Source organism: Melitaea cinxia, chromosome 11, assembly GCF_905220565.1.
Source record: "Melitaea cinxia chromosome 11, ilMelCinx1.1, whole genome shotgun sequence".
Classification (NCBI taxonomy): Eukaryota; Metazoa; Arthropoda; class Insecta; order Lepidoptera; family Nymphalidae; genus Melitaea; species Melitaea cinxia.
The window spans coordinates 7,885,156-7,903,003 of NC_059404.1; the positions used below are offsets into that span (position 1 = coordinate 7,885,156).

The 17,848-nt window shown below is 32.0% G+C and overlaps 1 protein-coding gene across 1 annotated transcript; it reads left to right on the forward strand.

Annotated features, from left to right (window-relative positions):
* Positions 1–319: 319 nt before the first annotated feature.
* LOC123657844 (autophagy-related protein 16-1-like) lies at positions 320–15,243 on the forward strand. Its single transcript, XM_045593350.1, has 9 exons — positions 320–678; positions 955–1,065; positions 2,370–2,535; positions 3,854–4,016; positions 5,556–5,644; positions 6,969–7,022; positions 8,123–8,276; positions 11,818–11,923; positions 14,849–15,243. The coding sequence occupies exons 1-9, from the start codon at positions 585–587 to the stop codon at positions 15,034–15,036; spliced, it is 1,125 nt and encodes a 374-aa protein (XP_045449306.1). The 5' UTR covers positions 320–584; the 3' UTR covers positions 15,037–15,243.
* Positions 15,244–17,848: the final 2,605 nt, after the last annotated feature.

Here is a 17,848-nt window from a genome sequence, read left to right on the forward strand (position 1 = left end):
CTGTTTTGTAGCCAGGTACTATTTATTATCATTGAGGCAAAAAATCTGGGTACTACTAAGTACTAATAAGGTGTACTAGTACATTTTTCGAATTGTACGAATAGAGTGCGCACATGACAACGTCTGATTAAGCCCAAGACATAGAGCTTATAGGGTCTCTCTCTCAGCTCCATGGCTCAAGACTATTAGCCATGCCATTACCTATCGTTGGCCCGTAGCTGTACTGACATTAGCTTAATGTTACCACGTAAAAATTCAAAAATAAGACTCAATCACATACAATATTTGAATCCAAGGCGATATTTTTCATGACATTCCATTCAAGTTGGTTGACGTTTTGTCAAAAGTTTATTTACGAGTGAATAACATTTTTATAAATGTTTTTAATACCCAGTATTTAATTTGTTACAATTTAAAATTAACGAAGTGCTGTCTATATCGTCAACGTATGAGCTATAATGTGGGCTATATTGGCCTAAATCCATTGAATTGCGTTTGAATTAGAAATGACATTGGTTTGTTATGATATAAAAACATTACAACTTTTATTTCAATAAATATATTTGAAAGTAAAACAACTTAAAATGGAAGGTGGAGAGTGGAGAAATTCTATAATAAGTCAACTTCATGCTCGTAATAAACGAGAAACAAACTCCTTTCAAGATATCATAACTTTTCGTAAGTAACATAACCTACTGATAACTATGTCTTTGTCTATATTTGTTGTCATTTTTATTGCTGTAATAATGTATTGTTAATATGCCTGCCTTAGAACAGCAATAACTTTATCTTGACTAATTACCTTTCTCTATTACTAGTGATGACAGCTATATTAGATAGAACTTAAAATTTTGTACTAATGATTAAAATTAACTAACTATAGAACTAATTCTTCATGTATTAAGTATTGTAATGTTATTGAGTTCATAAGATTTTTAACTTTTTTGTTTTCAGAAAGCCGACTTTTTGATAATGTTAGTACATTAAAAAATGAGAATCTGCAGCTCACTTTATTAAACGAAAGAATAAAGTTCACAAACACAGAAAGTGTATTATCCAGTGGAGGTTGGTCTTTTGGTTTTTTAAATATTATTTTATTCATAGTTAAATTTTATATATTGAACGTAAAACTTCACATAGAATTATACAAAGGTTTCTTATAAGACTGTTTCCTTATTTCATCATCTCTTTAGTAATAATAGTCAAATAATGAGAACATTATACTGGTACAATTGGTTGCATACACAAAATGAAAATTGCAAATAAACGATATCAGTAATTTGACTTTTTAATTAAGTAGGTACTATACATGTATCAATCTAGAAGCAAATCAAAACACATCATCTTATACTTTTGATATATTATTGTTTAAAGTAATTATCATATTTACATATTGTCATTAGTATAATTTGTTTACATTACAAGCTTAGATGTTGCTAAACATTTGTTTTTAATATATATATAAAAATAAGAAAAGTAGGAGTAATAAGTACATATTTGATAAATTACTACTGACATTGTATGAGGATGTCCATAAATTATGCCACACGTTAAGGGTAGGTATGGGTCAATGAAGTGCTACATTGTGTGACAAGGAGTGGAGAGGGAACCAATATTTTGTGATATGATATTTAACTACATACCTATTAACAATTGAATTAAATAATTAAACTTTAAATTGCTTTGTTTGCAAATTGACACTCACTGTAGCAGTTAATAAATTTTCATTCCTGTTTAATTGATGTTGATTTTATTGAAAAATAATTTAAGTGGAAATAAAATTAATGTTGAAATTGTTGTTTTAATTTAATTAATTCAAGTGTTAAATTGCAAAATATGTGACCTCACAATAGAGGAGGTTTCATAAATGTGACCAACTGTGACAAGGAAGGGGGAGAGGTCAAAGAATCGTGAAATTTATGTGACGTAATTTATGGATGACGACATACTGTGTCAGTGTATGTGCGCATAGCAAAACGAAAGAATATTTCAAATACATAATATACTAATATATTAATCATTTTATATATTCATATATCTTATATATAAAATTCTCGTGTCACAATGTTAGTTAAAATACTCCTCCGAAATGGCTGGACCGATATTTATGACATTTTGTGTGCACATCGAGTAGGTCTGAGAATCGGCCAATATCTATTTTTCATAGCCCTAAGTTACAAGGGGGGATTAAGAGGATTAATAATATGGCTAAACAACGTTTACGCGGTCAACTAGTATTATATAACATGATTCTCAATGTAATATAATCCACATCAATAATAATTATTTATGTATAATTTTAGCCTAAATGGATAAAATTGTTTACAAATTTTTTTATTATAAATCTTCTTTATACACCGGTGTTACAGGCGCTGGTTCTAACGAGAGGATACAAGCTTTAGAACAAAAGATTCTTTCTCAACAAGAGGAACTAACTTCTTTGCACAGAAGGCGCGGGGAGAGTGCACAGCAAATAATCAATTTAAATGCAAAAGTACATGATTTAGAAAAAAGTGTACAAGCTAAAGATGTTATGTAAGTTCATTTTTACGTCAAATTACCTCTTACTATTAATATTTTTTATTGTATCTAAGTAAGAACATAGTGCTAATAATTGATATTATTAATTGAAGAATATGTAGTGTAGCATAAAATGTATAAAGATGCAAAAAAAAACTATTTTATTAAAAAAAAAATGGCTGACTTTATGTGTAAGAGCCATCAATATAAATTTTGAACACTTTATTGACTAAGCAACATTAACATACTTGCATATACAAATTCACTATTCATTAATAAAAATCTATTGTTTTAGAAGTACTTTTATTTAAAAGTACTTCTATGTATATCTATCTAATGTATTTACATTGATGTCTAAACACTATAAATAAATAGTCAAGTTTAATGATGACAGAGCTAAATGCTATACAAATTACAACAGAATCGCCCTTGTCAGATAGCTTGATAATTATTTTTTTCTTATATAAAACTAGGACGATAAACAAACGTACGGCTTACCTGATGGTAAGCGACTGACTGTAGCCTATAGATGCTCGCAACAATAGAAGCATTGCTAGCACATTGCCGACCCTACCCCCCATTCCCCTCAGGAGCTCTGGTCACCTTACTACAAGAAAATAACACTGATTGAAAGCAGTATTATTTAACTGGGCTCGTCGGGCTGGCTGAGGTCGTATTTGACCCTTCAATACCCGGGGTACAATAAACTGGGCCTACTCCCCCTTTTCTGGCTGTAGACGTGTGAGAGGGGACTCGCACGTTTGTACTTGAACAGCCCAGTGGCAGCCGGGATGGCCTCGCGCTATTGCTTGCTCAAACGAGCAGTTTGATGGGAGCATTATAATGCTTGCCCTTTATGACGGGCTCCAACAATCTCGGATGGAGCGAGGCACGGGTATAGCAGCGGATGCACATGCGCAAGCAATCCCGTAGCTCCTCCAACTTCGTGTCGAAGACGGCCATCGCAGAGCTTTTAGTGGGTAAGAATCCCACATTACCCGTCTCTACCCCAAGAGCCGGGCATCTTCTTGAAGATTTCCTCTGCGTAAAAAAAAATAACAATGCTTGAAAGCAGTATTATTTAACTGGGCTCGTCTGTAAGTTCGAGGCACTTCACCAGTTGGACTACCACATAGTAAATTCTATGTCCAGAAGTCATAACATGATCTTGAATAGCCTATATTTCATCTGTATTATATAGCACTCTTATTGTAACATAATTATACAATAAAATAAATATTATTTATATTTTAAATAGTATGCAGTTATTTAAATAAATTTGAATTACAACAAATATAAAATACAATGTTGTGTAAAAAATTTCTATTATTAGAATTTCAGAAAATACAGCATTGATAGCGTCACTTAGAGCAGAAATTCAATTGTATGAAACAAATATGAATGAGTTACAAGCACTAAATCAAGTGTTAAGAGATGAACATCAAGCATTACAAATTGCATTTGCAGCTATTGAAGAAAAATTAAGGAAAACGCAGGTATGTATATACTATAATTGTTTACATATGTTTATAGCCTTGAGAGTCATATTGAAATGTCATCCTTACATAAAACAAATCATGCAATGAATATTAAATTAATCATTATACTTATAATGTGTACACACTTTTTAATACTCTCTTATTAATTAAAAATTATTTTCTCATCATTGCAAAAAAACTATTGACAGTAGGTACCTATAATTTATTTTAATGAATACTTTTTATGAAAGTCAGGATAATTAAAACAACATAGGAAGCTTACATTTTTTTAAAGTTTAGTTAAATTATATTTATGTCGAAATTGGAATGTATATTATTTTAAATACAATGTGTATCACTAGAATGTAATGTACTTTGATTTTGTTGATTTTTCTTGGAGGCTGTGGTTTTGCATTTATATTTTATGACATTTATAATTTTAAAGCACTGACCGGTCTTGTTAAATTATATAATTATAAAAATTCTTATATTTTACTCCAAAGCCATTTTTTTCGTATTTAATTAGGCAATACTCGCTTTATAAGTTTTCGTCATTAACATAAATTAATAGTGATTGTCTATTTTAATAGCCTAGGAAGCTATATAAATCAAGGTTGGTCGTTATTCGCCACTCGAACAAAATAACGTTTTCGTTGCTACGGAGGAAATGAGATGAAAATAATGAATCACAATACGCTAACATCTGTTTACGCGATTAAATTATTTTTGTCATTGTTATATCCACTTTAGATTTCCACAAAATAAAATCATATAAAAGATCCGAAACGTGATCACTTAATAACCACGAAGTGTTTATTTTAACTAATTTTGTTTTCGCTATGAAAAATAATTACACGTTATAGTAAAGAGAACTCTCAACTTCATACGGCTCACCTTAGCGAACGCACATATAACTGGAATAAAGCTGGATAGACGAATTTTTATTACATCATTCAATCTTGGCAATATGCCAACGCAATACGCGGTTGTGTCCATCATATTCAGCGTGATTCTTATCTTTTAAATCTTAAATAATATTTTTTAACAATTATAAAATAAGGTAAATTAGCAGATATTTTTTTGATTTATTCTATAAAGTATTTTTTTAATTTCCTATGAAATTATTATAAAAAATGTACATACTGTATTATATACATGTACACTTGTCACTACTTAAGTAACTTAACGTTTAATGATGATTAAAAAAAGCTACAATGTACTCAAAACAAATTAGATATATTAATTTGCTAATTCATCCGTTGTCATAAAGAGAAACGCCCTGTATACTTATGGCCCTCATGTGATTATCGATATATACATATATATATAAAATGTTTTCAACTATAACTATGAACTGTGAAATTACAAATACCGTCCACCTCCAGTCGAAAACTTAACACCGAACTGGTTAGTTAGATATTTTACTAGACTGGTACAATTTAGTGTCAAACTTTTACAGTGCAGTAAAAATAGATGTTAAAAAAAGGTCTCAGTGACGCTTTTTATTATTTTTATAAGTGATGAAAAATTTGGATTATCCTGTCGTTCTCATTACAGGATGAAAATCGATCGCTTGTTGAAAGACTCATTAAGTACAAAGCCAAAGATGCGGACAAAATGAACGAAGAAAATGAACATTTCCTAAAGTAAGATTGAAAATTTTATTCATTTATATTTGGAGTTCTGTCAGAAACCGTAGATTACGCTTGTGTTTGTATATTCCATAGAAAATCATTTGCATGTATGATAAAATTGAAAAGTTTAGATTGTCGTTATAAAATATGTTTTTATTATAATTATTGATATTGAAAAATTGTAAAGCTTTTTTTAATGTAAATTTAATAAGGTGGGGTTGAGGTGTATTTACCGTTTATGTTAACTGAATGTTTGTTATGTCGTTATAGAAATTGATCATTGTAAAAATGCACTATGTGTTTTTAGATTCGAAATTACGGTGATTTTTTAATATTACACGATTGGTTTTAGTTATTTATTAGCGAATGTTGTTTTCAAAAGGTTGTATATGTTGCACCAAAGACGTGTTAAAAATTGGACGAAAAATAAATTTATATGCATAATAGATATGTTATGTTGATTCCTAATTTTCGCTTAGATTTACTATTGCTTCATTATGGGTTTGTTTCACTGATTGCTGATAAAGCTAGAGCTATCTGACGTGTAACAGTATGTAACACATAAAACTTTATGGTATACGTCAGTGGCGTAGCGTGGGGGATGCGGCACACGAAAGAGGGGCGCCAAATCACGATTTTTTTCAATTGACGATCACGTATGCCGGCCGGCCACTGCCTTAGGCCATAGGCCATAGGCCTTTTCTCCAAGTAGGAGAAGAATTGGAGCTTAATCCACCACGCTGCTCCACTACGGGTTGGTGGATGATAATCAAATTTTTTTTTTTTTTTTTTTTTTACTTGACAGAAAAAGTAATTGTAAATCGCATCTGCAATATAACACAAAAAAATACGGTAGAATTTAGAGCCTTCGCCTTTTTTGAAGTCAGTTAGTGAATATAATGAAAATTGTGCTTGCGATGAGCGTGTTAATTTGATAAAATTTAAATTAATTGGTAAATTAGTTGAGGCAGCAAATTTTTGGTGGGCCCCGAGCGGTAAAAAACCACGCTACGCTATAGGTATACGTTTTCACAATGATGCATTATATATCACAATACTTTATTCGTAACATGTGATAAAGTTGTAGTTCAAATGTTGTCAAGAAAGGAATCATAATGGTCTGCTTGATCTCCTGCCGATAGTTTATCAGCAGCCTTAAACTTTATCAGCCACCGGTTAAACAGTCTCTATGTATTTTACGAATCGTAATATTATTTGTGTTTTACAATACTTTAACGTAGTTGGTATTTCTAGAGTTCACAATGCGAGTGATACCCAGCGATAGAAGCTTGTCATTTTATTTTGTTTGCTTCCCTTTGTTTAATTTTTTCAACAGGTCAAGCAACCCTACTGCGTTTTTCATCAACACGTTTGGTAGAGTTAGTTTCGGGTGAGTTTGACATAATGTGAATGAGGTCTTGGTGGTATGAAGGCATTGTGACGTTTTGACATTTACTTCTTCATTATGACGGACCATTTATGTCTTAACTGCACTTTGAAACTGACTCATTGTTTTTTTTACGATTTCCCCCACCTCTCATTGAAATACGATGAATGATGCATTTGTATAAGATTTGAATTTAATTGTATTCTTTTTATTTCAAGCTCTGTTTTTTTTTTACATTAATTGGCTGTAATATATTGAAAATTTCAGTTCGAAAAATTTATTAGTAACCTTCATATTGCTTTGTTTTCATAAATTAATATATTTTCAAAGAAAATTTACCCCACGAAGCATTATGTATAAATTTTTCCGTTTCTATCGAAACACTTTTTCATTTCACTCGATTATTTTGTACATAAAGACCAAAATTGTAAATAGTTATATGACGCGGGTTGCACTTCAAATATTAATATTCAGAAAGTTTTGTAAACTTTGTTATTATATTCATAAATGGAAATTTGAAAGTGTTTGTTGAGCATATATATTTTTTAATCATATAAATTAATGTTTAATATTGAATATTTCATTAATTTATTTAACTATAACTTTATATAGAAGATAAACATGATATATGTATTGATAAGTAATAAGTATTGACTATAAATACGTGTGGACAAAAAATCTTTACCTTTAAAATTTTATTATGTAACTACACAAACACTTTTAAATGTTTAATCGTAATAACTAAACTAAATATCATAAAAGTTTTGATTTGATTAACACATTAAAATATACATAATTGTAAATATTTGAGATATGTTTTAAAATTGATTGTTATGATTGTTATGTTTTTTGCATGATCTTTTAATCTGCATGGTATTTATGCATGTGCACCTTGCACATTTGTTTCATAAAAAGAAAAAGGACTCCAAGGGTTTGGTCATATTATGAGTAATACCTGATGGTTGAAGGATGAATAAACTTCGGTTGCGGTTTTAATGGCTGCGTGAAATAATGGGCTCTTAATTGTACAAAAGCCTAAAGAATGAAAAAAATACTTCTTACATTTAGGAAAGTTGTAGTTTTTTGATATTATATCTTTCTAGGAAAAAAAGTGACAAAGTTCGAAAAGAGCTAGAAGAAGCGGCCAGAGAAGGTGGTAGTAGGAGTAGCGGTTCAGGGGGTAGCACAGACGACAAGATCATGGATTCAATGCCATACTACGCTGCTTCACTACCCAATAAAGTGGCATTGAGATTTGTAAGTGTATTTATATTATATATATATTTATTTATTTTATATATATAAGATATTTATTTATTTACTAGCTGTGCCCGCGACTTTATCCGCGTAGAATTTAACAAAAAAGTTATTGTTCAGTTTGCAGAGTTAAAATTTACTAAATTTCTACAATAAAAGTAGCCCAAGTTACTCCTTATTACATCAGCTATCTGCCAGTGAAAGTCCCGTCAAAATTGGTCTAGCTGTTTCAGAGATTAGCCGGAACAAACAGACAGACAAACAAAAATTGTAAAAATGTTATTTTGGTGTATGTACCGTGTATACATCCATATGCGTTTAGTCAAAAGCGGTGATTTTAATATTACAAACGGACACTCCAATTTTATTTTTTTGTATAGATTTTATATAAAACATAAAAGTGGAACAAGCTTTGTTCTAAGTTCGTTTGAGTAGCGATAATAATAACACTGTCTGACAAAAAAAATCTAATTAATCTAACTAGCCTATCTCTATTTCTAAATTTTTTCAGTCTTCTGCAGTTTGTTTCTAACAGCACATTCGATTTTCACATAATTTGCAAAAAAAAAAAAACTGACTAAAAATGACTAACCCTACTAAAACAAAAACTAATTTAAGTTATTCTACATTATTTTTTAGGTTTTTAGGTAACACAGTCGCTCACAGTCGTGTGTATTACAATCGTCTTTCTAACCATACCGTCGATGAGTGTTTTGTTATTAAGTAAAGGAGAGGAGAGAGAATTTGCATAACAAAAATTGTTTAATGCTTTTCTTAATTTGTTATCTAATATATAAAATTCTCGTGTCGCGGTGTTTGTAGTTAAACTCCTCTGAAACGGCTTGACCGATTCTCATGAAATTTTGTGTGCATATTGGGTAGGTCTGAGAATCGAACAACATCTATTTTTCATCTTCCTAAATGTTAAGAGTAGTCCACCCCAATTTTTTTTAAATTTTAAGATAAAGTATTTATTTATTTATTTTTATTATGATTTGGCGTGGAAAAAAACATACAACCCTAAATTTTCACCAACCTCTATTTTTAAATAGCGTTTGGCGGCAAGACATTGTTTGCCGAGTCAGCTAGTAAATAAATAAAAATGTATCTAACAGTAATCAGTAAACGTATTGGAGCTGTACTTGCCTTAGATTTTATGTATACTTCCTACTTGATCCAGATGTAGCTTAATACATCGAAGCAAAACTGCTTTTCTGTTGCTGTGATTTCAATCACGTGTCAAAAAAATAGGACCACTAAATTGGAGATTGAAAAGCTGAAAATTCATCCTTTTTGTCATTAATTAATTTATTCGAATATATTTTTGTCGGAAAAGTTTCAAAAACTTCTGCCTTGAACGTAGGAGAAAACAGACAGATCGCGCCACACAGACCTAGACGTAGGTTGCTTTCCATTAACTAACATAGGGTCTCTGTATTACACTGCATAACACTGCCAATCATTTTGTAAGAACATTAAATAGACTGTGTACTGACTGAAAACAAAACTAGAGGGCATGTTTGTCGGTCATATTGAGTTTTTATTTAATTTACAAACATAAACCAACCAAACAAAACATAACTTTTTAATAATTTTAAGTATACTTTTACAATTCGCAGGGAAATTAATAATTATTTTATTATAATAATTATTTTGATTATATCCATTAATAACGTGAGATATTTTTCGATCACTTTAGACCCCGGCTTAATTGAGATTTGGTGAGATTTCATTGAAAAATTTTGACGCCATTACATTTCTTCTATTATTACAATTGTAAAATATCTCCTTAAGCTCACTTTATAAAACGGGTTGATGCAAAACAGTAAAAGATTTTTTTTCAAGCATAATATAATAAATTTATAGGTACTGGTAATATTTGAACTACTTTGAGACTTTATTATATTTATTTTTATTAAAATCTTAATTTACCTTCAGTTCATTTTTATTAAATTGTATTTATAACAAACTATATTGACGGTGTTTTATATAGAAAATAATAAGAATGGTTACTCCCTGTCATTATACAGGGTAGGTATGTAGATATATATTTGTGATACATATTTGATACAAACACGTATTCGGTTACATATATAAGTGATTCTTTTTACTTAACTTCTTTTTTTAAACTGTGTCTAAAAAAATGATAAAAATGTACATTTCAATACTCACGTTATTCTACAAACAACACGTCAATGCTCTGTTAACGACAACGTCATGAGAATTTTTGCTTTACAGCCGTTATAAAATATCATTTTGATTCGCCTAATTTATAGATGGTCATGGATCCATCTTGAATATTTCCTTCGATTCGAATTAATTGCATGACTCATATTTTATTATTAAAAGCATTGAATTTGGTTTTCAATACAAAAAAAATATATAACTGCCAAGCGATTTTTTATTTAATATAATATATTATATATGATATGCTTAGTCATTATAATTCACATATTTTTATTTATTAGTATGAGTCAGACGACCTGGAGGCGCAGTTAGTAATGGTTATGCTTTCTGCACTAGAGATTTTGGGGTCTATTAGCGCCCTGAGTCTAAGTGCTATATGTAATTATTTACCAGTATACACGTATTATTTGTATGTTAATTTCTGAACAAGTTTATAATAATTGTTACATTATATCCGGCTTGAAATAAGACGTTTACTTTAACAATAATCCCGGATAAAGGATATTTATTTAAATTTACAGAACTTAAAGAAACAAAATAATTTATCACAGTGTGTGTCTCGTGGCAATAAACGTAGTATTTATTAAATGTACTCGTATAAAGTAAACATGTAGCGAATATTAGATAAGTCAGTGATTGATTGTTACATGATAAAGTACCGTTACGGGGAATGATGATACTATATCACAGCGAGTTGATAGTTAATCTCGCTGTTACTTATTAACCTAAACGCTTTCGTGAGATAAATGCAAAATATTCAATATAACTGGTTACGTTTCCAATTTATATTATATACCTACAAGCTGACCTGGCGAACTTCGTTTCGTTCGATTTTTCTAATTTTCTTTTATATAAACCTTATTCTAAAAATCACGAACACAAATAAGAACTAATAGTAGCATGCGAACATTTCTGCGATTCAGTTTTTATAGATTAAATAGATATTTTTGTTATTAACTTGACGTTGTTAGACTATTGTTGATATAATTCAATTAAAATCAATTATTAAAAATATATTAATTTCATTATTATTTCAATGGCCAAAGTTATAAAAAAAAAAATGCAGTAACTACTGAACACTTTCGGTTCAGTTGAATTTTTCGTTTTTCGGTATTTCTTTTTAAAAATATTATTCTAGAAAAACTTATTTAGTTTTTATAAAAATAATAAAAATAAGTTAAATATTTTAACACGTTATTAATGCGGTGGATATCAAAACAGAATGCCAACAAAACTACGATGTCTATATATCGATATTCATATTTAATATTCCTTTTATTTCGGGTTCGGGCAGATTTATTTCAATTATTGTAATAAAATATTTTATACATTTTTAATAATATTTTCAACTCAGGACGCACACGAAGGTGAAGTAAACGCAGTGAAATGGAGTCCGACTGATCGCCTCGTTGCCACCGGCGGAGCTGATAGGAAAGTCAAACTATGGGATGTGTCTAAACGTGAGTTGTTTTACACATAATATTTGCTATACTTGTAACATTAACTTGTATGAGTGTTAAACGCCTAGACTTAGTGGCTATAATTTGTTAAATGACCCGAAACTACTACACAATCACGACATTGAAAAGTATTTGGAAGTGTATTATCAATATGCTTAGTCTTTTTTTTTTGACAAGCTGATTAATGAATAATATCTATATAATGGAACTGGGGTGAAATATTGCACAGAGAGAAACATATCTATGATAGTATTTTTAATCAGTCCACTGCTGGACATAGGCCTCCCCAAGCTCGCGCTAGACATCCCAGTTTTCCTCAATCCTCATCCAGCCTCCACTAGCAATCTTACGTAGATCGTCGATCCAGCGGACCGGAGGATGTCCCACACTACGTTTGCCAATACGCGGTCTCCATTCTAGGACACGTCTGCTGTAACGGCCATCAGTCCTGCGACACAGATGACCAGCCCACTGCCACTTCAACTTGCTAATTCTTTGGGCTAGCTCGGTTACTTTCGTTCTCTCGCGGATACTCTAATTTCTATTTTTTTTTTTCTTTAAGAGAGACCCAAGCATAGATCGTTCCATTGCACATTGAATGATTTTAAATTTATGGACTAGCCCCTTCGTCGGCGTCCACGGCTCGGCATCGTGTGTTAAAACAGACATCGACACAACAGAACACTTTGTCTTTAGACATTGCGGAATCTTAGAAGTGAAGACTCAACGAAGCCTGCCAACCGCCACCCATCCCAACCGAATCATCCTATCGGTTTCATTGTCGAAGTCGTTTCGGCCTAGTTTAATGTTATGCCTAGGTAGACATAATCATGAATATTTTTGAAAAGGGTAACATCGACCGTACCGGTCTCAGTATAACGTGGTTGTTAAACATAACTTTCGTTTTGTCCAAATTCATACCGAGTCTGATTCGTCTGGAGGACTCACTTAGGCCGCGCAGCATTTTTTTAACGTGGGTAAATTCCCATGGATACCCCTCCAGCGCAGAGCCATCGGAGAGGTTAGATCAGACTTACTGACCTAAAACCACCACGTGTAAGCAGTCCATCAGCCTGGGTGGGTCTAGATGAGGTCGCGCTAGCATTCGCCATCTGCGCAGCATTTGTCCTAGCTCCTCCAACGTTTCCGCAAAAATGACGATATCGTCGGCGAAACGAAGATGAAAGATGTATTTGCCGTTTACGATTATGCCTCGTCCCTTCCAATCCTAGATCTTCAGACATCTTTGAGCGCAGTGGTAAAAAAATTTGGTGACATTACATCCCTCCTGTATTACCCAGCGACGAAGGAAAATGGGTCTTATTCGTTGGTCTTTGACATAGACGATCATTGTCACCGCATCATACGTACGCCTCAGTACCTCGTTATATCTCTGCATAGAATCTAGGACAGCCTGTCTCGATAGAGTCAAAGGATTTCTTGTTTTCCACAAATGCCATACACAACGGCTGACCTCTTCCGTTTTTTGTATAATCTACCGAACAGTATAGATGTGGTCTACGTTGTGGTAGTCATTTCGAAACATAACCTGCTCCGTTTTTTTCGCATTCAGCCTGTAACATCCCAATGTTGGGCATAGGCCACTTTCTCCATGTAGGTTAAAGATAGTTTTACAACCATTATATAAATGCTGTTGAAACTAAAATTTATATGTTAAAATTTTTCAAAATTAGATGGAGCGAGATAAAAAATGTATTCATCAACATTTCAACTCGTCTCGCCCTTGACGCAAGGCAAGAATAGAAATATTTTTAGTAGATCATTAAACTATATTGGTCCGTTAATATAGTATTTATTACTTTGTAGTGCCAGCGCATATACTATACTCGCACACTGTCCTGGATTTAGGTACATAACTGAAAACCATACTGTGCTTTGCTATCAATGCTACTTTTCCCTTATGTTAATCTGTACTACATATTTCCTTTTAATTCTGTATTTCAACCCTGACCTTTTTTATAATGGAAAAAAAATTGTATTCCCACAAATTTATTTATTTTTATTTTTCTTTTAATATCGCAAATAGTTGAAATATTTAAATACAAAATATTAACTACATCGATATAACATAAACGTGGTAAAGTGTGACTTTACTACGAGTAATAAGCCCGCGATACAATACATGTCAGCATGGCCCTATTCATACACTCTTTACCTCTTTGCTGTGGAATCATCTCGAAGAATTCTATGCTAAACCTACTGTCGTCTTAGTTTGCGGGTTACCAGATTAAAGGCTATTAAAAAAAATCGCCTAATTCTAAATAGATTTAACAAATATTGCATTTTTTTTTTCAAACGAAAACATACTTTCTTTCTCTTCTACTAATTAAGTTAATTTAGAATAAAAAGGCACTAGCATGATCGATGTTTATCTGTGTTACAAAGATAAATAATGAAACGCTGATGTAAATTAATTATAGGTAGGCCTCCGCAGTACTATGAATAATTTCTTCACGTGGACGCAATTGAAATTATGACATCTTCTGAAGTATTCATTTATCTAAATTAAGAAATGTTACTCTTTACATTTTAATATCCACATGAGAAGATATTCACACTAATTTAAGACATAGTTAACTTTAGATTTTTTCATTCATAAACTAAGTTTACGATGCAATCTTAAGCAATAACTATGTAAAAGAAAAATATTTGTTACTTATATATATGTATATTAACCGCTTACGGTAGATTTGTAACTTCTTATTTGTTTACCTCTAACAGAATTTTGATATTAGCTTCCAACTTATCATTATCCTTTACCAAGTATGTCAAAACCCATAATTAAAAGGAAAATCAGAAATTATTTTATTTCGAAACTAGCTGATAAACTTCTACACAGTTTCGCTGTAGATAAATTTATCTTTTAATGTATGATATTAATATTACAAGAATAATTTGTTGCAGTTGGATTAGTTGAAAACAAAGGGACGTTAGTCGGTTCAAACGCGGGCGTGATGTCAGTGGACTTCGATGCCACTGGTGCGTACATCGTAGGAGCTTCCAATGATTTCGCGAGCCGCGTGTGGACGGTCGGCGACCAACGGCTAAGGGTAAGTGGAGATATATCAATAACCCGGTTCTTATATCCCTAAAACGATTCGTTTTTAAATGACGTACGTTCAAATTCGAATGTCGTCTTCGTTTTTTAATATATCTGGCTTTATCTGTCACCCTAAGTAAGTGACAAATTTAATGCATATATGTAGCCTACGTTATCTTAGTAATGTATCTGTGACGATAAACAACACAGATGAAAGGAAATTGTATTTTATGCGAAGGAGTATGAATAGGAGAAATTGTGTTTAACTTAATTAACTTTGTTCTGACGTATAGAGCACGAAACTAATTAAAGAAAAAAATGCTAAAATGTAGCTTTGCTATATTAAAACAAATGGGCGCAGTAACCAGACACTTTCGTTTGGTCGAAAATGATGCTAACTATTTTTTATAGATAAATTATTTCATCATTACAGCCTATACAGTCCACTGCTGGACATAGGCCTCCACAAGTTTACGCCAAAAATAACGTGAACTCATGTGTTTTGCCCATAGTCACCACGCTGGGCAGGCGGATTGGTGACCGATAAATAACAGATAAATTATTTATCTGTTATTTATTTCTCTGAAAGATTCTCAGAAAAACAATTTCATTTTATTTATATTACGGGGCTCGACATAAACTTTTCGGCAATTGGTAATAGCAGCCGTGATAGCATATAAAATCGCTATGGTGTACGTGACTCATCATTATCCTTTAGCAGTCAGCGTTTCCCAACCTGTGTTATGCGTAGCCCTGGAGGTACGCGGGATCTCATTGAGAGTACGTGAAGGTTGTGGCTCAAATCCTGAGAAGTTAAATTACTTTATCTATAATATATTATGCGTACATTCGTAGTTTAAAATTAACTTTGTAAATTATAACCGATAACTTACATTTTTAGGAGTAGGTATGAAGTTATCAAGGAAACGTAAATATGAAAAGTTTTATTCAGGGGTATGAATTCAAAAAAGGTTAGGAAGTGCTTTATCTAGATGAACCACGTTATGATTACATAAACTTACGTCGCGGTAGATTAAAAAGAACACATGTTGTTTAAAATATTGGTTGTGTTATATTGCACCTTGTCGCTTTTATCACTCACTCAGGTCAACCGAATTCTCAAATGTCACTTAATATTAACTTGACATTGAATCATGTTATATTTGCTTTTTAAAAGGATAGCACGAGGATTAAATGATAAGTAAAATTTTAATAACATTTGAAAATTTAAATATAAGCAACTAAATATTAATCAATGATGTTATACCCTTGTTCTCTGAATTTACCCTTTATTTTCCCTTTTTTGACAAATCAGTGGAATAACGTAATAAATAATTTCTTCTTAAAATGAATTTAATACACGTTCCAGCGTTGCAAAATGAGAATATCAATCCTTAAAAATATAATTTTCCTTATCCATTTCGGGAAACCCCAATTAAGCTGTCGTATGAATTATTTTATATGTCATCACATTTGTCTTCTTCACTATAATTCATGTGTTATTTTGTTAACCGACTTCCAAAAAAGGAGGAGGTTCTCAATTCGACTGTATTTTATATTTTGTTTTATTAATCAATACGTAAAGCAAAAACTTTTGTACCCCTTTTACGTAAATGGCGCAAACGGAGGAGTATGAAACTTCGCACACTTATATTTTAATAGAGAAGTAGTGCAGAATGTTTTTTTTTTTTTTTATTATAGATAAAAAATACATTGAATCAATAATAATAAAAACATGTAACACACACTACCGTGTATTTCTCACACGCACGCATATATACTCTTTTGTTTATTGTTAAAATCTGTGGTTAAATTATGGTCGAATTTCGACTACTGAACGACCGCTAGTTTTGTTAGTTATATTGAAGTATTAAGTTCATTGACTGAATGCTTACGGGTGATATGGAGAAGAAAGTCTTGGTATTAACTAGTTTTTTTATGGAAACAAATTTTCTAAGTGGTGCAATTATAAATTACAACGCAATTATTACTGTAATATATATGCCGTAGCCACTGTTTTGTTAACGTTTATACGTTTTTATCTCTATGTCCTCTTCCAACGACGCCGACGTTGGCGCAACGGTTACAGCCATGGATTGTGCCTGTTGCGTTAGCGGTGCGGGTTCGATCCCCGCTCATGACAAACTTTGTATTGGCCATACAGGTGTTTGCCGTGGTCTGGGTATTTGTGCAGTCCTTCTGGGTCTCCCCACCGTGCCTCGGAGAGCACGTAAAGCCGTCGGTCCCGGTTGTTATCATGTACACCTGATAGCGATCGTTACTCGTAGTAGGGAATATATCCGCCAACCCGCATTGAAGCAGCGTGGTGGATTAAGCTCTGATCCTTCTCCTACATGGGGAAAGAGGCCTATGCCCAGTAGTGGGATATTACAGGCTGAAGCGTCCTCTTCCAAGGGAAGAGCAAATTTGTGGATAAAAAAAAAATAATGGTCCTAGCTCGTATAAAGCGTTAAATCATGCCAAATTTGAATCAACTCTATCAAAAAGTTTTGGCTTGATGTATGTATGTGTATGTGCAATATACGGACAAACAGAAGTAGAATTTTTTTGTTTTCAATAAGGATTGCTGAATACCCTCAAATTTCTTTATAAGTATCGTCAATGTACGGAATTGATCTTGTTAAAATTTTTGTTTAAACATATTAATACGAGTATATATTACGTAAATATAGCACTAGCGTCTAAAACATTCATTCTGATCGAGATGTAAAATCGTATCCAAACGATTTAGGAAGAAAAAAAATGTACAATGCAATTTAAAAATTCCTTATAAACAATACCCTATCATCGTGGAAGGAAATAATGTTGAAAAAAAGCCGTTGTTTTACGATTTGAAAGTATTA

Bases quoted from the DNA above. Each gene is read 5' to 3' on its own strand.
- LOC123657844 (XM_045593350.1), top strand. From the start codon at position 585: ATGGAAGGTGGAGAGTGGAGAAATTCTATAATAAGTCAACTTCATGCT. The intron at 679-954 runs GTAAGTAACATA...TTTTGTTTTCAG, and splicing joins TCAAGATATCATAACTTTTC to AAAGCCGACTTTTTGATAAT. The intron at 11,924-14,848 runs GTGAGTTGTTTT...AATTTGTTGCAG, and splicing joins ACTATGGGATGTGTCTAAAC to TTGGATTAGTTGAAAACAAA.